The 26,131-nt window shown below is 43.1% G+C and overlaps 1 protein-coding gene across 1 annotated transcript in view; it reads right to left on the reverse strand.

The window, feature by feature from the left end:
- LOC308369418 (SH3 and multiple ankyrin repeat domains protein 2-like) overlaps nt 1-26,131 on the reverse strand; it is a gene marked incomplete at its 3' end in the record, with an annotated part of 86,672 nt that overhangs the window by 42,243 nt on the left and 18,298 nt on the right. The window contains exons 9-13 of the mRNA XM_080843840.1: nt 22,575-22,641; nt 14,560-14,848; nt 9,398-9,528; nt 8,932-9,045; nt 1,599-1,680 (exon numbers count right to left, since the gene is read on the reverse strand). Of these exons, the coding sequence (XP_080699966.1) occupies nt 1,599-1,680; nt 8,932-9,045; nt 9,398-9,528; nt 14,560-14,848; nt 22,575-22,641 (683 nt within the window). The remainder of the gene's footprint in view (nt 1-1,598; nt 1,681-8,931; nt 9,046-9,397; nt 9,529-14,559; nt 14,849-22,574; nt 22,642-26,131) is intronic.

The raw sequence follows: 26,131 nt of genomic DNA on the forward strand, positions 1-26,131 counted from the left end.
TCCAGTTCTAGATCCCAGTATGTTCTGAAGTGTGCTTTGGGTAGGCTACTGGGACCCTGCCAGCTCCCCGGTGCGGCACTTGCGATTGGTTTGGCCACCTGCCTAATGAATAATAAAGCCTCCGCTGATGTTGGGCCTGATCAAACACTGCCTAATTGCCAGGCACACATTTGTACCCTTGTATGTACAAGGCATTTGGCTGAACCCCAATGGCGTTTTGTTTTGTGACGGGATTTGTATGGAGTAGATAACAGACCACGGTACTCAAGAGGCTGGCTCGGCCCTGCTCCCACTCGTCTGATTAGCCAAACGATGATTAACTCATCCCCTGCCACTGGCCAGGTCACAGGCACAAGCTCCCACAGATATATACACACACAGATCTAATACTAAACAACGCTCAGATGCTCTGAAACCTTTGAACTTTCACCTGTTTATTTCCAAGCCTCTATTACAGGCCACATTATACAAGGATCCAAAGACATTTTAAATAGTTTATTTTTCTAATGATTAGTACATAATGTAATGTTTGTTGGCATATGCTTTTACATTCTTTCAACATGGCTAATTATGGGATGGCTCAATGACACGTCTACGGCTTTCATCTTTTGGGTGAAATGTATTTTTTGAAAGAGTGATGGAGGGCTGGATTACAGCTCAAGAGGAGATGGATCCTTGACTCATTGAAAGAGCACTTGAATCTTCAGTTTTCAATTAGAATTTGAAGGTGCTACCAGGCAGAGCTGTTAAAAAGTGAAGGCCAGGTCTAACTTCCACTTAAGAGTGATAAAGAGTGCTTAGGAGTCTTTTCTAATTTGTATAACTAAGTGGTCTTAAAAGTACATGAATAGTATCTCGACCTCATTGCATCGAAATGTTATAAACAACAACAAACACAAGAATTACGTGTGTGTCTCAAATTCTGTGTCGGAAATGGCTTGCCATGGACTTGTGAAAACTCTTAATCATTATCATAAAAGACAGTACTACCCAGAAAACTTCAGTTTACACGTTAAAACAGATTTTACTGACTAACTCCATAAGGTTTTCCTTACACCAACAGAGTCTACATGTAATAGGAGGAAGACATTTTGTGCACAAATACTATATGGATGAATTAACATACATTCCAAGAGCATCATTTTGAAGAAAGCTGGGCCCACATAGACAATTTGTCACTGATATGTAAATCCATATTGTCATCTCTTTTGATCTACGAACCTCATCATAAAGCAGTTCTGTGATTGCCAAATAATCCATGTAAATGCTGAAACTAACCATGGAGTAGCCTTCATGTCCAGATCAAAGTGAAGGAACTGAGCTCATTCCTGAGACAGAAATGCAGAATGTGTCTATAATTACACCCTCAGACATAAGTGCATTTCACTTCTGAAGAGAAGCATCATAATACAAAAATAGTTCATTTCTGATGACATCATTTCCAAGCTGTTGTCTGTGGATACATGACATTTTTAGATCCCAGCTCAGTGATCATGTGACCCACCCACAGAGGCTCCTCTTCCTGCCTGTGTCTTTGCCTATCTACCAGACCCCCCCTCCTGACACACACATTTCAGTTGGCAGTCAAGTGGCCTTACCTGGAGGCGTCAAAGCTGTCATAGGCGCCCACTGTGTAGTTTCTGAAGAGCTTTTTCTTGTCGGCACGGTCTGTTCTGCTCGCTGTTAAATAAAAAAACAATAATATTAACAATAGTGGAAAAAAAATAAGTAATCAATCTCTTAAAAGTTACCTTCAGTAACATTGTCAACCTACAACTTCTACACACCTTAGTGAAAGGTAAAATAAATATTGGTCTCATAAAACCTTCTGTACACATTCACATACATCCATATTTTCATAAGAAAGAGATTATTATGTATGTTTGCGACAGCATCAGGATTCCCTGTTGAATGTCCTGTTGTTTTTCATGGATTACAGTGCTGCCTAATAACTCTCCGCTTCACTATCAATTCACGCTTAACCTAGAAAATAACATTATTTATATTTACCAACAGAAACATGTTCATACTCTGCACAAACGTACACCATACTAGACTCATCCAACCAAAGAAAGTGGAATAAAAAAAAAACTGTGAAGTAAACAATGAAATAAAATCATATATCAACATATAGACCACATGAGTCATTCGTTGGAACTTGTGAAACCCTCACCACTCCAACCAAGTGAACTTTCCTCCTGGCCATAACTGTCACTCTCATTGGCTTAGATGTACCCCACTACTTTACTCTCTCTAAGATTGGCTTCGATGTACCTCACTACTCTCTCTAAACTACCCTCTCAGAGTCTGGCTCTCATCACCCTTGAAAAAGGAACTGCAGTGGAGAACCAATCCACCAGTTAACTATATATTTGAGTCACCACCAGTCAATCCTGAGTAAGAGAAGATCATTCCATTTCCACACAAGGAAAAGGGCACAAAAAATATGAATAGTGACTTAAGAGTGGCAAAGGGATATAAGACCCTACAACTAGGTCCACTCCATAGCAACCATTGTTGTACGGTCTAGAGGTTGTTTCCATGGAGACATATCAACCAAAGAGGTCCATGTATAGAGGATTCCCTATTGGTGGTTGGGCTTCCAAGCATGGCCACTTTTGCTTAGTCCTCTCCGTACAGATGGAGAGATGCTTTTATGCCCTCCATCTTATCAGTGGAGTGCTACATGTTCTCCTATCACTTGCCTCTGCAGCCTGTCCTTTTTATATCATTCACTGTATTTAGTGACAATGAAATGGTCAAGTGTGATAGTGAATGACAGAAAGAAAATCAAAGATTATAAATAATGAAGACTTAACACGACTTAAAGTACTGAGAGATTACTGTGCTTTTAATGCATGCAGGATTGGATTTATGAAACAAGGCAAAAGTAAGCAATTTACACTTTGGTTATGCGAAATCCCCTTCTAAGAAAAGAAGGGACAACATAAACCTTGCAAATTGATTTGGTCAGGCCAGAAATTGTGATTGGCAACCTCAAGAGGGCTAGTAATGACAACTAATCTTGAGTTACAATATGATATAATCATTTAAAAGGATTGAGGACTCTGACAGACATTATTTGCTTAACATGTTTTAAAAATATTATAAATTATGTAGTTAATGTGAAGCACTATTGTTATTTTACACCAATCTAAAAACTTGAAACAACATATGCAGTCTGTGTGTGTGAGAGAGTTACTATCAAACCATTCAAATGGCACAGCTAGTTTGGCACTTGATGTGTGTGTATGAGATGTGTATGTGGAGTACATCCTCTCTCTGTTTCTTCTCACTACCTTCATCTTCTTCCTTTTCTATCTGTAACACACATGCACACACACACATACAAACACACTTGTGTGCAAATGTACGCACACACCTCCCACACTGTTTTCTCATGCCAATTTCACCCCACCAGATTACATGGAATGTTCCTCTTTGCAGGATGTGTGTTCTAGTCTCAGCACAGAATCCCTAATATGCGCTCGTACACTTGTAAGTTGTGTGTGAGTGTGTGTGTGTGTGTGTGTGTGTTATGTGTGTTATGTGTGTGTGTGTGTGTGTGTGTGTGTGTGTGTGTGTCTGCATGTCTGTTAGTTAGTATTTTCAACATGTGGACATCTGCTTAAGTCGGTATGCCTAAAGTGGGTATTGATCTGCACTGCTCTACTGAGTAACCACCCACTACTGTGGTGAATTCTGGGTAAAGGAATGTCTCTATGACAAAAAGGTCAGTCTCTGCCGTAGAGGTCTGAGGCATGAGTGTGACGACAGCCAATGAAAACGAATTTGGGGCAGAATGATGGTCTTGTCACAGCATCTGTGTTACTGCAGCAGTAAGAAATCCTCAGTGGATGAGGGTCCACCCGAGTGTGACTGACAGACATGTCAGACAGTCTCAACACAGATTGCTCAGCTGTACTGACATGAAAGGGTTATTACAGGTTAACTGATTGTAAATGCTCGAAAAGAAAGGCTGCTGACAGTACATGAAATAAAGCATTCACTGAATTAGGAAGAACTGGATTCATCCTTAGGAGTGAATATGTGAATCTTTCAATCTGCGCCAATAGATCTCACTGTGGTATCGGGTCAACTTATACAATTAAATGGTCAACAGAGTTTGTTTCCTACTGTGCTAAGGAAAGCTCCAGCAGCATATTCAAATGATACAGTAAATAGTGGTGCTTGTATCCAGACACATTCATGCTTATACATACAGCACAAATACCCCCTATAGCATGCTTTAACTGGCCTCAGTCTTGCTGACTCACGTACGATGGTCTCCACCCTCCAGTGTGTCGCTTCAGCCCTACATCTACCGACTGACTGGATCAAATGTCAGGGGAGAAAGTGAGTGAATATTTAAAAGCAACAGTGTGAAAAAGCTTCTTAGGCAAGTGTTCCAGAACCTTTATATTATTTCAGTACAGTGCCTGTTTGACCTGGCCTGGATTTCAGTTGCACTTTCAGCAGTTTTATGAATTCATGCAAATAATATGCAGATGGTTGATTTCTTCTTCTTTCAATTTCAATAGGCTCTTCCACTTTCTTGAATGGATGTGTTGCCAAATGTGAGAATGAGCAGAAGGTATGTAACATAACCCACGTGATTCTGCACATCCTAACGGAAATCTGCTCATAGGTCAGCACGACTGGGTATTAAAATTGTCTGGGAAAATACATATTCATATTCAGACAGAGAGTGCCAGATAGGGAGAGCATTTAAGAACCCACGTTGTGCAAACTGTTTACTCTGGATTAACTGCTTAAGTTATTGATTGGCTGTGTTTGGTAGATGTGGAGATGCCAGAGGCCATCCTCTTGAGGGCCATTAAGAAGCACACAATTAGCTCTCAAAGCCTCTGGAAGATCTGCAACAAACCAACATTTCACTGACAATGACAGGCAAACAACCATACACATTACTAATCCTGCCGCTGAACTTCAAGCCTTGAACATACAGTAACACACACCTAAATCTGAATATGGCATATTCTCACAATTTAGATAAACAAAGGTTAACAAGCACTTGACTCCCTAGACTCCCAAGACTTCCTAAGCATCACTTAAGAGTAAGACATGCAAATGAGTCGATGTTCCAGGTGCAAACATTTCCATAAAGAAGACTGCATGAAAAATAAAGAATTGCGACGTAATGATATTTTTCATCAGCACTATCCCTTGGAGTTTCTCTTCACTCCTATTTCCACTTTCACTTTTCGTCAGATATAATTAGCCTGCTAATCCTTTTATTTGCATAATGCCTGTGTGTGTTGTCTGCTTAGATGAAAGTGCCATGTGTTGAGAAGTCAATCTCAGTGAGGGTTTCAATTAATGACATGTTCCAGCATGTGTGCCTAGGCATGCTAAGCCTGCGTTAGCCTCATTCAATTATGGCAGCTTATTCAGCTATTAGAATTGGGTGCTATTTTTCATGGTCCGATAATCAGTTGTGGAGACAGCAGACTAATTGATTAACCTCTAACTGCCTCTAACTATAGTGTGACCCTGGCTGTAAACTTTGTTCTGATAACAAAAAAAAGCACAGTTCACTCTTGAGAATGAAAAAGCAATGACCACAGATGTGGAATATAACTCAAATGGGCCGTATCCCAATGACAAACTGAGTCATACCCATAATGAGACGTTTCAACGAGGAAGGTGGTCATACAGGTAAATTCGTCATCTTGATCTCACAGTTGGGTCTTTAATGGGGGCCAGAGATCCATTATCAAACTGATAATGTTTTGTTAACATCAAATGTTTACATGTTAACAAGCATAAGCGCTTTTGCAGGTCTATATAAAAGGTAACAAATCTCTCAGAAATGTTCTGTCCAACAAAGTAGTTACATGTCCAAGGTATCTCTTTTCTCATTGGTGTCTCATCAAGCACCTCAACCATGAGTGAAATACATTCTTCTTGACCTCAGAAAATTCTTCTTGAACTCCCAAGCAAACATCAAGAGCGACTGTTCCAAACAGCTTGACTATTAGTCAGCCCCTCTGACTCATCTTAATTGACTGTATTAGCTCTCCTCGCTGCTTAAACCCAGTGACCCTTCACAGCGCTGCCGCAGCTGTGAGATGGACACAAGGGGTCAGCGCTCTGGCTCGGGGCAATGAGGGTCATCTCCTGGCTTTTACTGCTGATGGCCAGAGTCAGCAAGTCTGATCTATTCGCATTACGCACTAGTTAATCAGAAAATGAGTTTTAAGACTGCAATTGCATTATGGGGGAATGGATGAGATGGTGGTGCTTGGAACAAAAGTGCTCGTCCTCGGTGAGAAAGCTCAGTCAGCATGTGCATGCTAACAGGGAGGGGAAGCGGCTTTGAACAAATAAATGTATCCTGATCATGGTCTACTGGTGAGCACAGACACACAGACACACACACACACACAGACACACAGACACACACACACACACACACACACACACACACACACACACACACACACACACACACAGACAGACAAACTCACAGTACACATCACCTGCGCCACTTCACGGATGGATGCCTTCATCCTTCTATTTCCTCCTTGCTCTATTTGTACAGACCCACTTCACTCTCCTGTCAGGTGGATTGCACAGCTCTTTTCTAAACCACTCTGGAACGGAGTGAAGTGATTTGTTCCATGGTTATGCTAACCAGGTGTCTGTTTCAAAGAAATTACCACTTGACAGGACAATTTTCACCCTCAATCCATTGTCTGCTATTCAGTGGCAATTCCATGTAAGCTGACCCTTGACTGAACTACATCCCTCAAATCTGAGTCCTTTGCACTTCACATTGCCAGTATCCATTACGGGCAAGTGTATAAAGGGCTTAAACATCAGAACAATAATGAGGGCTGCTTCTGATACTCCTCATGACATGAGAACACACCATCCTGGATATTGGACTGCAAAAGATGGACATCACACGTGTTTGCATCATGGCCAGTCTGCGTAATATTGTTGTCATAACTGCACTGAACTGGGTGCAATACAAATCTCTCTCAAGGGCAGCTCTGTGCTCCTATGTCAATCTGCTAATCATTTCTCAGTAACATTTAGAGAGACCTGCCTCAAAGGGAGGGATGCCAACAAGCCTTTAGATGCCAGAGTATGCAAGCACAGTGACAGAGAGAGAGAGAGAGAGAGAGAGAGAGAGAGAGAGAGAAAGAGAGAGGGAAAGCTGTTTGTGGAAAAGAAAAAAGGAGTGCTGATGCACTGGTGCTGCTGTACAGTAGGAGATGTAGGAAGGAGAGCTTTCACCTTCATATGCATAGGGTCAGAGAGAAGGAAGGAGAGGAGGGAAAGTGGGGCAAGGGCTTTATTAAGTGCATGTGTGTGTGTGTCTGTGTGTGTGTGTTTGTGTGTGTGTGTGTGTGTGTGTGTGCATGATTGCATTAGAGTGTATGAGTACATGTGGGATGTGTGTGTGTGTGTGTGTGCGCATGATTGCATTAGAGTGTATGAGTATCTGTGGGTTTTGTGTATGTGTATGTGTGTGTGTGTGCGCGTGTGTTTGTGTGCGTGTGCATATACAGTGTGCTTGTGCATATACAGTGTGTGTGTGTGTGTGCGTGTGTGTGTGTGTGTGTTTAAACAGTATGTGTGTGCGTGGCTACAGGCACGTGTCCTTGTATGAGTGCTTTTAGATGCATGTGTATGTGTACATGAGAGCAGACTGAGCACAGCCCATCCCACCCCCACTGCTGACAGGCATCCTGAGGGGCAGACCTGAGGCACTTCTGGCAGAGAGAGGCAAGCCAAGTATGAGATGCCTACCTCCATCCAAACCCCCAGGGGTGGGTCATAGGGGCTGGGGGGAAAGACTATTTCTGCCAAGCCCCAAAGCAAGAGAGACAAAAAGGCAGGGTTTGTGTGTTAGAGAGAGAGAGCGCAAGAGAGAGAAAAAGAGAGAGAGAAAAGAGAGAGAGAATGAGGGTTGAGGCCAATGGAGGAGAACCACAGTCAATACAGGAGAGTCAGTGTGAGCGGTTAGGAGAGGGCAGAGCGTGATGTGTTCATTACTAACTGCCTCAGAGGATTTGAGAGTACATCTGAGATAGCAGGGCAATGAAAGGGGGGAAAGAGAGAGAGAGAGAGAGAGAGAGAGAGAGTAAGCGGGGAGAGAAAGAGACTAGTCACATGCCTCCCCATGTACGCTCCAGAGCGTCTTGCTCATGCCACACACCACACCATCTCATCGTGCCTCATCACCGCAGTCATCCTGCACCGGACGTGCACCTGTCATACTCTCACCACTGCAATACCAATACACAGCAGCATCACTCAACCTGCCCCTGGCATACTCTCACCACTGCAATACCAATACACAGCAGCATCACTCAACCGACTCAGTGCCTCTCCACTGCAGCTGACTTTTGATGGATAAAGCTAACCAACCCTAACAGGGAAATAAACCTACAATACAGGCATAAGTTGCATTCTGGAGGAGTGTTTCACAATAAATTAATTATAAAACTATTTATTTAGGTGACCTCCATGTTCTAGGTTCGAGTATCTTTCAGTCACACCACCAAGCATGGCATACTGGCACAGCCATGAGGCCATACATGCGGGGTCGAGGCAGCCGAGAGAGGGGCTGGCCCTTGCCTTGGTGGCCCCTGTCACGCGTACAGAACCCCCTCCCCATATGGCAGCCAGCTGACTAGGTTGGGGGTGGGGGGATGAGATGGGGTGCAGAGGGATGGAGCACTCCACTCCACTTCTCTCTCTCTTTCTGCCTTTATCTCTCCATTTTTTACTCTAAAGACACAGAGAGATGAACAGTGTCACGGGATAGCTCCGGGGGAAACAGCGAGCGTGCACACACACACACAAACATACAGGCGGATACAGTACACGCTGACACACACATACACATGCACACTGGCTAAGGGCAAACACACAAATACACACACACACACTTACGTGGTCTCTCCTCATTGGTTTTGGCAGGGATCTCCTCCACACACTCCGCAGGGAACCAGCCCACATGGCCCCGGGCACTGCCTTCCCAGTAGCCCCCTTCCCCGATGCTCAGAACTGGGGCGGGAGGCGGAGAGAGAGAAACCAGGGTAGTTAGGACTGAGGGGGAAACAGGCCACACAATGGAGCAGTTCTAAATTTCACAACTGAGTCTTTCAAAATGACATTTCGACAGGCACTTTAAAAGCAACCTATGAATGGAGCCGTTTGCAAAAGCTGACAAACAATATGAAATTTATGGAGTAGTTACATTTTACCAAAAGCATCTGTTAATTAAAGCTTATTTTATCCAATTCAGGACAATTTTTAAAAAGGGGAGTTTCATCTGAACTGTCTGAATGTGTTCTCCCTCTACCACTATTAGTCACTTGTGCAACAAACAGACAGTGGTGTACGTTAATTATGTTACCTTTCACCCTGTCATTCTTGTAGAGTTGGATCTCGCCTTCAGCTTGTGGCTGGTACGAGCGCACCACTACAAAATGGCGGCCCGGAACGGCACTGTACAGCTTCCGTCGGGAGGCAGGGCCATCCATACTGCTGTAGAGGGAGGAGTACGGGGGTCAGGATAAAAGTCAAACAAAACGATCAAATACATCCGGATAAATACATTCACAACCTTCATCAACATACAGTGAAGGATACACACTTTGCGGGAGGGGGGCACAGTCAAAAAGACGGATAGCATGTCTTGTGATGTTACTCTTAAATTATACAGGGAGGCTACCCTGCTACAACCCTTAACAGGTCAAATCCCCCTGCCTATGCCTATATGTCGATGTTCGTGTCCTGTAATGTTGGTGCTTTATGATAAAAATGAGCAATAGTTTAAGTAGCATGGCTAAGTCCTAATGAAATCGCTGAGCAGCAACTGTCAAAGAGGTGAGAAGGGCGCTCATCACTGGAGAAGGCTCCTCCAGACTTCAAACTGGAACAGGGCAGGTGCTGAATCCCACGCTTTGGAGCACCTTGTCCTTCGCTGGGTCCCCGCAGCATTTCGAGGGGAAACTCGGCTGTGCTCGTCCCACCCCAAGCTGCCCTGATTTAAGTGATGGCTAAGTAGGCCGATGCTGGGGGTGGGAGCGTCAGCCTACATGCTGAACCTCAAGAGTCTGCGGTGTCCTACCCACTCCACAGGACCGGCTGTGGTCCTCTCACAGTTAAACCAGACGGATACACTAGCAGCGCTCACACCTTGAACAGGCGGCACGCTAGATTTACACTCTGGACCAGCACGGGGGGTGGTTCCAGAAAATCCATTCATCAATCAGACAACCTGATACTGAGCGCAGACAGAATAAGATATTCCCATAAAAGACTAAGGCTTGATTGAAGCATTTGCTAATACAAGCAGAACTTGGGGGAACATGGAAACAATGTTGCCAAGGGACTTATTACCTGCACTGTCCATTATTATAAAGAGTTTTAATGGCAGCATTTGTAACATGACTGGGCTACCTCTGAAATGAGGATGATCTTATGACACATACACCAGTGTGGGAAAGGTTGTAAGGAGCTTTGCCACAAATGTATTGTCTTAGAGCACCACCTGCTGGAGATGTAGGGACCAGAATCCACCACAATAAGTAATCAGGTCACACTATACAATGGAACAAAGATCCTTCAAATGTGCAAGACCCCCCAACGATATTTGCCAGTCCCAAAGATGCCGTGACTGTGCAGGGGACAATTAGCATTTTAAAAAAGGTTACATAACCAAGACTGAATGATGTCCACAGAGAAAATCCCACTGCAACTAAGCAGACACCCAATTAGCACAGCTAGACCAGAGTGGCTGGGATGACTGAGGAACTATACAGGACACTGGATGTCAAAGAACACTCTGAGGTCTCTGAGCTTTAGTGTCTTTAGATTTCTCCCCACAGGTCTTTCCCCTCATTATTATGAACAGCAGGCAGTGTCCCGTCTCCACATAGCGACAGGCCTTCTGCTTGATGCTTTAAATGAAAGCACACTGGTTCTTTCGCTTGTGGTCATTTGTAATATTAATGAGTGATTAGGGTGGGGTGGCTTTAAAACTATTGGGAATGCACATAAAAGGTTTTCTAAACAAGTTAACCTGTGTAAGGGTACTTAATCTTCATAACCTTTAAATGGCTAGAAACAATTCAGCCGCAATGGATTAGAGTCAAATAAGGGCATCAAGAAGAAACGTGCAACCCAAGTGCATTTTCCAAGTTATGCGTAGGAAAAAATCATTGTATAATCAAATTAGTGAGGCACTGACAGTACCTCACCAGAGAGTAACAAACAAATAGTGTAACAAATGTATTAGATTGGTAGTTCCATTTTATATCCGTTCTATTCTGTGCTGATGCAAGTCCACATTCTTGTCATGTGTATTCTTACAAGTGCAACTGAGTGCTGGGCTTTGTGGAATATAGAAGACATAAGATTGTGTCTTAGAATCATTTGGCAAATCATCCCCTGCCCTAGTTGCATCTGAGCATTTATTTTCCCATCACATGAAGGTAATACAGTATGTCTGATAAGAAGGATAAACAGGCCTTGATCTGAGGCAAGGTCTTTGTATAGCAAGTCTATTTATAATGCACATGCATCTACATACTTAATCAGAGCAAGATATGCATGGTTAAGCAAAAGAACACGTGAAGTCATTACATCCTGAAGCACATGGGCAGTCCTCCTAGTGAAAACTGCACATACACACCAGTCATACAGCATATACTATGAGACCTGACAACAAGAAGAAAAAGGCTTCCCATAAATGCAAGATAGTATGCCAAGAAGTGATGTCACAGATTCTGGTGATAACTGAGTCATCCTCCAGATCAGTGCTGCTGACATTTAGAGATGATGGGCAGCTGTCCTTACCCCTTGGCCTCTGCCTTTGATGTTCCACACACACACACACACACACACACACACACACACACAGTCACTCAGCGGCCAGCCAAATGGCAAACCTCCAAGCGCCGCAGCAGGGATGGGGGGGTTAGGGGGGTGGGGGGACACGTTAGGAGGAGGAGGGGTGTCCGAGGGGTGATAAACAGAAGGGAAGGAGACAGGTAGAGAGAGACCTCAGAGGGTAACAACATGGACCTCTTTTCATGACCAGGGTAATAGAAGTGTGCGCTGAGATGTGTCCAAACACCTGAGCACACTTGCACTCAGACACACACACACACACACACACACAAACACACACACACACACACACACACACACACACACACACACACAAAAAAAACACACACACACAAAACACACACACACACACACACAGTGCTTATAAGAGGACACGGCTCCAACCGCATCCAATAACAAGTGACAAGTTCACTACGAGAGGCAGACAGAAGACACCACATCGCAGGCATGCATTCTCAGCCCCTGGGATTCAGGTTGGGAGAGCACTCACATTTGCATGGCTAAAATTATCTGGCATATTGTGGGTTATTTCTATTTGGACAGCACATGGAATGTGTGAATCATCTTCATCTCTCTCCTCTCTGGTAGAACTACCATACGTTGCTGAATGGGCACAAAGGCATGGTAGACTCAGTAAAAATGGCACCATATGTGTGATTTTAATCTGTATAGAGGTTGAGAGAGCAAGTGTCTTAATCACCTTGGAGTCTGCATTACATCACCAGTAAGTAAAGCCTCAGTATCGCTGGCTCAATCCACACACACACACACACACAGACACACACACACACACACACACACACGCACACTAATCCTTAAGAATGAGAAATACACAGGAAAACCACAGCAAGAAAAACAAATATTCAAACAGCTGTGTCGCCCTAGAGTACTGTGCACAGTGACATACCAGATAAGCCTTGAAGGGTAAGAATTAGATGAAAAAAAGCAGTTGTCTCTGCATGGACACAAAACATGCACACACAACAGAAACAATGCATGCAATACCAAGGAAATTACATGGGCATGTATGGGGCATGCACTGACTGGTAAAGATTACAGTTTGCAGAGCCATAGTAAATGAAAATGTCTTTATCTTTGTCAAGCAAGGAAAAGTACAGTTCATTCAGAATGAGCTATGTAGGAAATAGGCAGTTAGGTCTATCATATGGGTTCCACTTTTGTCTGAAATATCTGAACTGCACAGAATTGCACACACACACACACACACACACACACACACACACACACACACACACACACACACACACACACACACACACACACACACTACTTAAATACTGATATAAATATTCAATCAGTATATAGTAGTCTGTATACATGTATACAAAAATACAATAGCAACCCTAGCAACTAGTATGGTAACTAGGACGATAGTCTCACTTTGACACTAGATTCAGAGACATTAATATATTCAAACTCCATTCTGAGAGAGATGCTGGCTTGGTTCAGGGCAGCTGAGGCTCTCAGCTCCGTCCAACGCCTTGAATGTGTGTAGCAGGGGAGAGGCGAGAATCTGACAGGCTTTATGGTACCGAGGGGGAGCGTGGAGAGTGGTTAGCCTGACTGGCGTGTGGCGTGTTTCGGAGGGAAGGAAAGAGGGAAAGGGGGATGGGATGGGAAGGGTCTGTTGGCTTGTGGAGATCTGTGATGCAGCTCAAAACCGCTCGCTTCCCAATTCATTCATTTTTTCCTCTGTTCGTCATGGCCCAGTTACTCAATCTATTCTCCTTGGCCCCCCCTTCCATTCCCCAAGGGGAGCTGACAAGATTCTCCAATGCGCAACCCCAACAAACATGCACACATACCCACACACACACACGCAAACACACACACACACACACACACACACACACACACACATAAAATGACATACACACACACACACACACACACACACACACAGACACACACAGACACATATGCACATACAGACACACACACACACACACACATAAACTGACCTCCACACATACATACACACACACACACACACAAACACACACACACACACACACACACATATGCACAGACACACACACACACACACATGGTATGAGTCACACACAGACGTGGCTTCACAGTCAGTCACAGCACTGTGTGGACAGTTAGCGACATTTTCATGTTTCTCTGATAAATGCCATCCGGATTACAGTGGCAGTATGTCCAGGCCAGCTCTTGTGCTGTGGTGAATGTTATAAAACCTGTGTTAAGGTGGGAAGGCTCTCTTTTTGTCAACAATCGTTTTTAACCAACGGCTTCATAGTCGTAGTATCATCAATTATCAATCCTAAAGTCAGCCTACTCGTTAGAGTAGAGGGTCCTAAACACAGCTCCAACCAAGGCACTGCAATTTTCTAGGGAATGGTAAGTTGTCACCGTCTATGAAGCAATCTCTATGCTGAAAGGTCATCCTCTGTATGTTTGTGTGTGTGTGTGTGCATGTGTGTGTGTGTGTAAGTAGATGTGATTCGAGTGAATCACTAGAATCATGAGAAAGTGACGCTGGTCTTTGACTGAGGCTCAAAAACATTCGGTCTTCCAGTTGGTAAACTTGAAGATCACAAGGTTTGAAAGAAACCATGATGCTAACACATCCAGGTTTGTGTTGGTGTTTTGTGTTTTTGGTATCTGGCATCTCACCGCTGCTGCTGTCGGCGCTGCTCCTCTCCCATCCGGCTGAGCGAGGGGGATCGGCTGCGGGGGGCGGCGCGGCTCCCCCGGCCCATGGTCCTCACCGTGCCATTGGGGTTCCTCTGCATCTGCTGGAGCAGCTGTGGTGAGAGGCTGCGCTGCGGATGGGAGTCCGGCCCCACGGCGCTGGTGGTCAGGTTGTTGTCACTGTTGGAGCGCAGTAGAACCCGCGGAGCGGACAGCGAGTTCTGGGGAGCCCGCCGCCGCTTGCTGTATGCAGGCGCCTCGCGAAAAGGCACTGGGAGAGAATGAGAGAAAGAAGGATGGAGCGGAAAGAGGGGGAGAGAGAGAGAGATGGAGATCAGAACTATTAAAGCAATGATGTGGCAGGCAGTGATGGAGAAGACAGGAAAAGAATCACACGGCTGCACATGACCTTTGCCTTTATTCTATCCAGCGTAACATTCACACATGATAAAGATGACCTTTGACCTTATCTATCCAGTGTAACATTCACACATGATAAAGATGGCATGAGTAGAATCCCTTATTCTATCCAGTGTAACATTCACACATGATAAAGATGGCATGAGTAGAATCCCTTATTCTATCCAGTGTAACATTCACTCATGATAAAGATGGCATAAGTAGAATTGTCTCCAATTCTCACCATCGCAGCACTTGTGTTTCATGGAAGGTGGCAGCTATAAATAGCTCATGTCACTGTGTTTCTGTCTGTTCAGGGATGAATTATTTCACTTCTTGGTAAGTCAAAGAAAGGACATGCTACTATAAGACAGGTGGAATGCTGCTAGGAGCTGCCCTTGGAGGGACAGTGATTCTATAGTAGAATAATGTACAGTTCAATGTGCCAAATAAAGGCTGCTGCCTGTCAATTAGAAACACCTTCAATAATGCTATTGTCATTATAAGAAAAAAGAGAACTTGACGGCAATCATGCAAAAGGTCAAGTCAGGCAAAACAGGTCAATACCTTAAGTGAACCTCATGTCAAAAGCACTGTGTCCAACCTTATCTATGATAACCTTATCTATAAATGTTGCTCTCTGTTGTTCCTATCACACATCACATATCACAGGGTGACCAATTATAATCAAGTTGGCCAATGGACTTCAAAACTCCAACCGAGGGTTGCTATTTGGGTTCTGATATCAATAGTCAGTCATTTAGAAAGACCAGTCATCAGAAAGAGACAAATCAAGGTCTATCATTGTACTTCTTAAAGGCAAGAACACACACAGAGACAGATGCCCATCAAACAGGACGTGTTTAACACCAAGGGGGGGTTCCTGAACTTCCTGTGTCATTAAAAGTGACTGGACATTTCTGGGAGATTCTCTTAGGCTTAAGACATTACCGTTATTATCACTCTTTTGATTGCAATCATTATTACACCCAGGCCCGCAGAGTTCTCCGAGCATCACTGTGATTGAGCCCTAATGGACTCACAAACCCTCTGGTTGATTATGCGATCAAGCAGGAAATCATGCCCCCACACTTATTTCCCCATGGAGCCTTCTGAATTAAGTTTGATTGTGAGATCATTCTGTCTGAGGTGCCAGGACAGTATAGATAGATATGTAATTACAGTACTTCAGGAAATATATCAAAGGTGATCAACCAGAGGGTTGCATCAGCACAGGAGTGAAAGAGTGATCACTTTAGAAGGGAAAACCTTTACCACGTCAGAGGCAAATGTATTGCACCATTCCCCCGACAGAAACTATGGGCATGAGGTATTTAATGTGGACTGGTGGAGAAAGCTGACTGTGTCAGCAGCGTCATTCTCACCCCTGGAACTTCAGTATGAGTCATCACCTTTTATTAAATCTCTCAACTTTTGAACCAGAGATATGAGAAGAGGTGCTAATAGCTAATGAGGAACCATGAAAAGGTGCTGCCAGCAATCTTGGCCATTACTGACTGACTGACTGCCAACCGTAAAGGACACCACCTGATTTCATTAACAGGCTCACATAGTGAGCTGAGAGGGAGCACTAATAAGTCAAATCATGTGTTGCTTTAAAAAAATGCACAAAAAGCCTGTGGCCTTCAACGATCAGCTTGGCTATTCCTGCTGTGCACTGCACAACACTAAGTAATGACAAATGATCAAGGTACTTGCATTAGATTAGAGAATAACTAAAATATCTAAGACACCCATTCTTGTCAGTGACCCAATAGTCGTAGTCTAGTCATCAGAGAATAATGCACCTATGTACCAATGTAGTAACCTACAATCTCTCTGATAAGGTTGCTACTCTTAAAGAACAACATGCATTATAAATTGGCATTGCCCCGTGCAACATTGCCCCCTGATAAGTACGTGACCTGATCTGTCAATCATAATGTGGAGGGGCTAATGCATGAATCGGCGTGTGTGAAAGCCTGATACACTGACTTCTTTTACAAAAGTATTTTGCTGATACGCTATGATCCCTAATGCAGATGTATTCTTAATGCACACTCTCAGAGAGCTTACAAGAGATTATTACTCAACTGCTAACTACATCCCACTGTAGAAGACATCTTGGCTCAACAAATCTACACTATAAAAGACACTTCTTAAGACATCGCTTTTCCTTACTTTTTCTTCAATCACCTTTCAACACATTTCGTGTTCATGAAGTCTCCATTAGCTCTACGCAATAGGCACAATCTGTGACATCTGGAGATGTGGACATTTACCAGATGATAAAATTAATGAAAGTAGATTAATTATGACTCAAAAACAACTTTTCGTTCGAGACAAGTAGCGGAAATCAAGAGAACAAATGTAAGCAAACTGTTCAGTAATTATTACAGAAATTACGGAGCTTGTCTGGTCTTACCTTCCTTCTTTAAGGCGTTAAGAAACGATTTCATTTTTAGCTAATTCCTTTTCAGCGAATCTTAAGAATTTCCATGATTCCAGGGTCGTTTCGGAAAAAATACACCGACGGTGTGTAAAAGAGTAGAGTGCAATGCTTCCAAAGTTTCAGTCCTATGCACCGGGTAACGAAAAAGGCGCCCTGTCCAGGACGGTGAGGAAGAGAAGACGCTTGACAGGCTATGCCAGAGAGAGGTGACCGACGCCGTGGAGACAGCTAGCGCAAGCATGATTCCGACTTCAGCACTAAAGTCATTCACGGGATTTTCGCCTCCTCTCTCTCTCTCCCTCCACCCCCCTCACTCTGACGCACACACACACACACACACACACACACACACACACACACACACACACACACACACACACACATTTTATTTATTTATTTTTTATCTACCACTTTTAGATTTAAACTTTTAGTATCTTCGTCATCTCTATTCTCAAATGAAATGCACACGATAATTAAATTATGTAGGTAAAAATATTCGTACAAGCACGTGAGAATCTTTGTTTCTAACAGATAAAAACACGGTACACAGCTGTATAGAAACAAATGCGTAGTGTTGCTAAGCAACTCTAGAGATTATGTATTTCCCATCAGTGCAAGCTCCTATGTTGAGGCATCAATGAAATTCCAAAATTGGTATCTTAGCAAGTATAATTTTTGTAAAAAAAGAAAACTTAATTTGGAAAAACCATGGTTTGCTCAGTGCTTTCAATAACACCCATGTAGGACACAAACCAGTGGCTTTAAACTTTGATTTGAATAAATATTTGTTCAATATATAATCTATCAAATAATATATCAAAGATAGATCCCACACAGCATAGGACGTCTTAGTAAAGTAAGTGCAAATAGTTGCAATGCATTTTTCTCACAGCATGATGACCATCAAGGTTATATGACACATGTTCTCTTAAAAATATGGCATATGGTACTGTAACAAACACCAAACATGAACAGGCGTTCTGTATGGTAATGGTCTTTGGTATCATGGCAGCTGTGCATCAGCCAGGACCTAAATCTGCGCCACAGTGTATTAAAACATATCTGATCCTGCCCTAACTCACTGCACTGACTATGAATGAGCCCTGAGCGCTCCCTCCTTCAGCACCCTCCCCTGTTCATTCTCACTACGGGTACCAGATATGGTACCACTTAGAGAACTTAAACGGGTGGATTCTGTATGATGATCGAAACATTCTTCTGGTGGATACTTTTGAGTTAGATCTATATTATTTTTGTGGACTCTATGTACAACTGATACTACATAAAGTTTACATGTGAGTAGATGTCAGCCAGAGTGATGTCATTAGATTACTTTAATTAGATTAAAGTAGACAAGTAAATACACACAACATTAAAGTGTTATTTAAAGTATGCAATCTATTGGACTGCAGCCAGAGGAAGGATTTTCCCCACATATTTAACTTTTAGAGGAAGACAGCGTATTCTTCCTCAAAACCTAATCCAAATAAAGGAATATCAGAAAACTAAGCAGAGACAAGCAATACATGTGCTAATACTTCACTACATTCAGCAAAAAGCACGATTTTCATGAGAGCTTCTGCAAGAACAGAGTACACTCACTTACTGAAATAAAAAAGAAACAAATTGGTAGAAAGAGTGCAGGGAGAAAGAAGTACTCTAGGGGGTTTATGTGCTGTTCCTCTCATTAACAAGCCTTCCTTGCCCCCTCTGTATATACTTACATAATTAGTATATAGAGGAAAGTATACAGGAACAATAACATTGATGGGATGGCACAAATACATAATGAGGACCAATAACTAGCATGTGTGACATAATGTATTTACAAACATAACGGCTTCAGATTTCTTAGTGCAGTCATGAAACTATGATACTATTTGATTGATCCTCTATGTGCATTTGGCAAGTCTTTGCTCTGTATTGAGCTTAGTGTTCAGGGTCATTGCTCTGCATTATGCTGAGTGTTCAGGGTCTTTGCTGTGTGTGTGTGTGTGTGTGTGTGTGTGTGTGTTTGTGTGTGTTCAGGGTCTTTGCTCTGTACTGTGCTTAGTGCTCAGGTTCTTTGCTGTGAGTGTTGGGGACTCTGGTATGGATTAACACTTGTGGCAAATAATGGCTAAAATAGACAATGCTGCCAATCATTTTAAAGAGGCTTAAAGAGAGAGGAGGAGAAAACAGGGCAATGCTTCTGGTGTGCTGGTCTGGTTCCTGCGTGTGTGTGTGTGTGTGTGTGTGTGTGTGTGTGTGTGTGTGTGTGTGTGTGTGTGTGTATCTGTGTGCGGTAAACCCATTACACCCTTTCCACCTCTACTTTGAAAGGTCTTGCTTTGCTACACACTATCAGCTGAGGTACTGAAGAACATCAGACAAATGAATTCCACGCCCACCAAGTGAAAAGACACACATTGCACTCTTGCATGTATTATATACTATTTCAGTGTAGCTATGTAAATATTCACACAATTCTAGTGGGCACGCTGCAGTTACATAGAGCCTCTGATATACTGTATACACAATGAGCCAATCAGATTATTTAGGAGTGACTCCCCCCCAACCATCACAGATCCTATCAGTGTGACACATGGGAGCCATGGCAACCCCAGTGTCGCCGAGAGAGATCGTGGCACAGTTACTGGTTGGCTGATTGGTGAAGGAGTGTCTCATAGTGACCAAAGTGGCCGTGTACGCACCAGGAATTGATCACAACGAACTGCCGATCCCCCCCCCCCACCCCCCCCCCCCCCCACAACTGCCTTATTATGAAATCCACTGGCACTGGACATGCTTCATACATTTCAAATGATGGGCAATGAAATTCATTGAATGACATGATGCCAAGTTGGGTTTGGCTACACCATCTGTGAAGTATGGGATTCTCACTACACTATAGATTCCTCAACACACTTATTATCTATATAGGTCACCCCCTGCCTGAGTGTTGGATGCCATGTGGAGAGCATGTGAGCAGAGTTGGTCTATAGGCTGAGTGTGAGTTTCCTCCAGATAAAACCCAAACGGTTCCCATTCAAATTAATAATTCATGTGCTTCATAATTCATATTGTACTATAATTCATGTGGAACAGCTTATAAGCCGTGTGCTCACTTTCACCATCCAAGTGTGGCACAAAAGGGCTGAGGAAACACTGGGAAGTTGTTGGTACTACCATAACTCATCAGTTGTGTCTGAGGTAATACAATAATAATAATAATAATAATAATAATATTTTATGAAATGGTGCCTTTTGTGGCACAGGTCACCTTACATGACATTAGATCAGTAATAAATATAGAGTAAGCAACAGAGCGAGCCAGTGAAACACCAGCACAAATAAGACTGAAACAAGCAATGCACAACACAGCATAGTTCAGCAATGAGTAAAAATCAATGTGGTAGTATAAGATAAGATGGAGTTGATAGTTAAAGTTAGAAAGCTAGTTTGAAAAGATGGGTTTTAAGAGCAGCTTAGAATTCTGTGATGTACAGTAGTCCGGTTATAACCATACTGTAATACTTATTCTGTGTTCGGGGCCAGTATGAGTGCATGCCACGCTAGGATTGATAATACCTGAATATTCCCAAAAAATAATTGGCATTAGCAAGAAAAACATTTCCAATTCCAGTATTTCAAAATAAAAAAATCAAGTTGTATTCAAATCTAACATAAATATTCCCAGTCCTTCATTCATATCCGGAATTCGTAAAGGGAGTGTAACGATGGGAAATGAAAGAGGAGCGCATGTGTAAGTCGATGTGGCGCTTTGAAAAAAAAAAAAAAAAAAAGATTCTCAAAGATTCTCCATCCAAACCTCACACCCCACCATAATACTCTTACAACTCATTTTAATTACTCTCAGACAGAGCATGTTCTGTCCAGAGATTTAGCCCGCATGGTCACACGCACGTACACATACACAAACATGACATGCACACAAAAGAACACACACAACCCAAAGAACATCACAGCCAACAGTACGCCAGTGTATGGGTTAAGTCGGCTCGAAGAAAGTGGGAAGGACCCACCTTTTTCTCTGCAGCAGGCAGAACCCATGGCTGATATTCCTGTGGGGCAAAACCCCCATCACAGACAGGTTGGGCGCAGGTAAGGCGCAGAGCACGGGCACAGCGAGCGAACGAACGAACGGGAGCGCAGGGTAATCCCCGGCATACAGGCGAGCGGGGCAGCGGGCTCTCACAGCCCGGCCTCCGGGTGAGGCTGTGGTGCCTGTGCGGCCGCACTAGCGTCCATGGTAGGGGCTGTCAGGAGGCAGATGAAGGCTAATCCGGCAGCGCGTTTTTCATTTAGCCGTGGGACAGCTGTGGAGCGAGGGCGCTTTGGGAAACAATCACGGATTACCAGATCCGCTCCGTTTTATTTATTTATTTATTTATTTCATTTGTCTGTAGGCCACTAATCCGGCCTGCTGAACCTTTGCCTCCATTGCAAAATAGTTTAATTAAAAAAGAAAAGCAAGAAGAGTCAGTTTGGGGACATCATAAATTAAAATGGCCTCAAGATTGGCAACATCTTTCTTTCCATGAGTTGAAGGAACACATGATTTTAGGGTGGGGATAAGGATGCTTCTTGTCATCACAATCTTGATTTCCCCTCTCTTCCCCCTACTCTTTTCCCCTATATCTCTAGTTCCTTCTGTCAGCGAATATCAAAGGCATCCCTTATTTCCACTGAACAAGCGCACTAATCTTGCTGGAAAGGGGCAGGACAGAGAGTGGGATAAAGGTGAAATTCAAATCCACTCAGATCTCATATTGTCTGTGTATAGACGCATTAACAGTAACACACACACGCATGTATAGGCAACAGGACACAGCACACAACACAGGAGACAAAAAAATCCTTTTGCACCCATTAGGGAAAAACTGCTCCTGTGTGCTTGTGAAGATGTATCCTTGGATTGATCGCATTTCTAGGAAATCCTGAGTGGAACAGTATGATCGAAGCAGTTTTCTTCTCCCCCTGGAGCACCCCTCCATTGACTAATCTCCAAGTTGGGATTAGTCCACTCATTTACTACGATTCAGTCAGCCTGGTCCGCAAACACGACCCCCCACCCCCACATTCCAGGACATCACAGCTGTCTAAGCACCAACTTGTGATAAGGAGGTTTCATTTTGCCACTCACCAATATCTGTCACTGTGTGGTTCTTAATGAGTTCAGCCAACTCAAAGTTCCCTGCAATTATGGCCACCTGCAAAAAAAAAATGAGGAAAAAAAGGATCTGAGAGTGTGCTTGGCAGAGATACAAACAGTAAGAGAGAACTGATTTCAGTTGCAGTTTACACAGGGAGAGTGTGCCACTGTGGACCACGTGAGTGGATGTGAGTGTAGTGATCTTTAATAATCAGTGTATGACTTGCAGTTGTGTGCATGGATTTGGATTTAACCATCTGCAGCCTACAGTATAATCACAACTCATCTGGGACCTACTGAACTATGCAGCTGATCCTTGACCTCTCCCTCTCTTGCTTTCCCTCTCTTATTTTTATCTCTCTCCCTCTCTCTGTCCCTCCCTCTATCTCTCTCTATCGCTCTGTAGCTCCACTCTAACCATTTCTTCTCCTCCTTACCCTCAACCTAATATGCTTACATCTCGGTAAAGGCATTGTTGCTGTATCACAATAGAAAAGAAGAGGAAACACAGTATGGTTCAGTAAATTCGATTCACAATGGATACAAACCAAACGTAAAAGTCCTGCTCAATCTTTCAGGAGCACTGCCATGCTTAAACCAAATGTTCCACTGGGAGGAGACAGAGATGCTGATATGCCATCCCGGCAGCCAATATCATTTCTGAGAGGCAAACATAGCTGTGGTATTGCTACAGCACAACTGTATTTCTGAGCACAGTGCTAATAGAGGTATTACAATCAGGGCCACACAAACATAAAAGCAACTCTCCAGCGTGAGATTCAGATACTGGGTCTGGAAGAAGCCGTATCTCCTGGAAAAATATAATTGGAAGCATGATGGCAGACTGAGAGCTCTGCCCACTCCTTAAGATATAGGTCAAGTACAGGTATTGCCTCTTAACAGGATGGAGCTTTCTCTCCATCTTTTTATAACCACACCTACATATATATATATATATATATATATATATATGTATACTGTATATATACTGTATATACATTATATAATGCAACCCCTTGTATTCTCCTGGCAAACTGTACCCACATGAATAAATGAGCACATGTGTACTCACGTGCACACACACACATGCATATATGCGAAATGTAAGCCTTCATAAATAACATATGGTGGTGGCCTAGCCACAGACAGTTGTGCATGGGTATCAAATGAACAAACAAAACCAACTGAACATCACAAGGCGGGAGTCAGTTGACAATATCTTTGGAATATACAAACACATCTTACTATTATATGTGGGGCCTCTCTTATGGTCAATACTGATCCTCAGTGAATTGAGGGGAAAAAAGTAACAAAATTGTTAATAATTTTAGCAATGTTCTGTCAGCAGATTTCCCTCTCGGCATATATTTCTGCACCAAAATGCTGCTATTCCACTTATAATAGCGAGGACAGTCCAATAGAATGGATACCCCATACACCATGCACAATCCCAGGAGTGTGTCCCATGCACTGCATAACCCTGAGGGTGCCAAAGAACCACACAGAGCCAGGAACATACACTGACCGTGGACAGGTACCCAAACATAGGCAGAGCTAAACTAAGGTATCAGACAGCACAGAAATAATAATAGGTACTCACGCTAACATTATAAGATAGGCAGCATAAAAAACTAAATAGCACATCTCCCCACCACTTTTTGCAATCCCCAATTTCGTCCCAACCCAACGTCTACTAGTTCATAATGGCTAGCATAGCAGACATTATACTTCATGAAATAACAGTGTTTTTAACTCAGTGTTAACTCAAACTTAACTCAGGATTATGTGGATAACTTTTAGTGGAATATATAAGAGTAAGATGCTTTAATATCTTTGTGTTTGGTCCGTCACTATGCTATGCTTGTTGAACATATGCACCAGTTAAATTATTGTGTTGCAAGGTGCATAGATGTCTTTGGCTCACATCGTGATATTAGAGTCTCCACTGTAAAGTGCGCAAGACTTTTGTTTTTTGGCCATCATCCTTGGACATAAAATAGAAAAAAAACTCAAATAGAATGAAAACATAGTGGAAGTAGCCCCTACTATGTGTTTGACTTCTCCGGAACACTGAATAGAGAACCAAAGAGTATGAATAGAATCGTTATTAGAATCCACAATGGAGCCAATGGAGATGTTTTCAGAGAAAGGCCCAAAGCTTAGCCAGTGAACAGACCCTAAAAATAAGCCTGCCAATAGAGCAATAAACCCTGAGACACTGAAGGTGAGGATTCAAATAGTGATGCTACAAGCACCGGGTGACTCGCTAGCGTGACTTTCAGGTAATGAGGTTTTTTTCATTGCTCTATCTGCTTGCCACTAATTGACAGAGATATATTCAACTTCTCTTTAGCGTATTTTAACATTAAAGATTTAAAGCACTTAAAAATCCCAGTAACCTATAAAATATTTTTGCATATGTATTTGGGCTACGCTAATTGTAATAGCAAAATCAGAAGCAGGAACGTTATGGAAGAACGCAATAGGCCAGTGAAAGGTCTATATAAATGAACGTTATAGAAAAACGCAATAGGCCAGTGACAGGTCTATATAAATGAACGTTATGGAAGAACGCAATAGGCCAGTGAAGGGTCTATATAAATGAGCGTTATAGAAGAACGCAATAGGCCAGTGAAAGGTCTTTGTAAAATCCCATCTATGTCCCCAGCTCTTTTCAAGCCAAAATGATGATCCTGCTGAGAGCTAGTCACTGCGTGTGTGATTACAGGGCCATCACTGGCACTCTAAAGGAGAGGCGTACCAAATGAAGCAGAATAAAGTTTAAACTGCCTATCTCTGTAGTGCAGGGCCAAGAAATGACAACTTAACCCCTTGTTGCCTACACCACTGAAGCCAGCACAGCTGCTGGGCTGAGCTGGGGTTGTCATGGAGATCCAGTTTGGATAATGGTGGGAGGGAAGGCGGGCTAAGCCGGCAGCTACATTCATCTTGGAGAAGATATAGATTCTTAATTAAGACTGAGGAGAATTCTTAAAGGGGCAGTAAAGAATTGTGATGAGCAGGAAACAAGTGCTACAACAGGGGATTCCTTCAAAGTCAGTACAAAACTCCCTCAGTACTATCTGCTTCACACTGTGAGATTACTGTCTTATATCATATGCAACTCTTTGTAGTGATGTCAAATTTGAGTCATTGTGGCATCTTTATAGCAGCGAACTTATGAAGGGTTAAGTCGAACAAACAGAGACAGCTATTTTGAGCATGAGTGCATATTTCAGTGGTTCTCACCATACACTCATTCCAAACGACTTATTTAATCACCAGAAAGAGAGAGCATTTGCATCATTCCTGGGGTGTTAATTAAACAGGAGAGAACAGTGGAAAGAGAAAGCAGAAAGGGAGTGGGGAAAACTGTGAACTGTGAGAGGAACTGTGAGAGGAACAGTTGCGAGAGGTGTGAGGGTCTGAATCATGACCAGCTGATCTTCACAGAGCATCTCTGACATCCATGCACGTGCTTTACAGGCATGAAGTGGATTATGTATGGGGCCATTTTGAGTTACTCAGCTGGGCTCGAATTGATGAGC

The sequence above is a fragment of the Sprattus sprattus genome (genome assembly GCF_963457725.1).
Source record: "Sprattus sprattus genome assembly, chromosome: 8".
Lineage (NCBI taxonomy): Eukaryota > Metazoa > Chordata > Actinopteri > Clupeiformes > Clupeidae > Sprattus > Sprattus sprattus.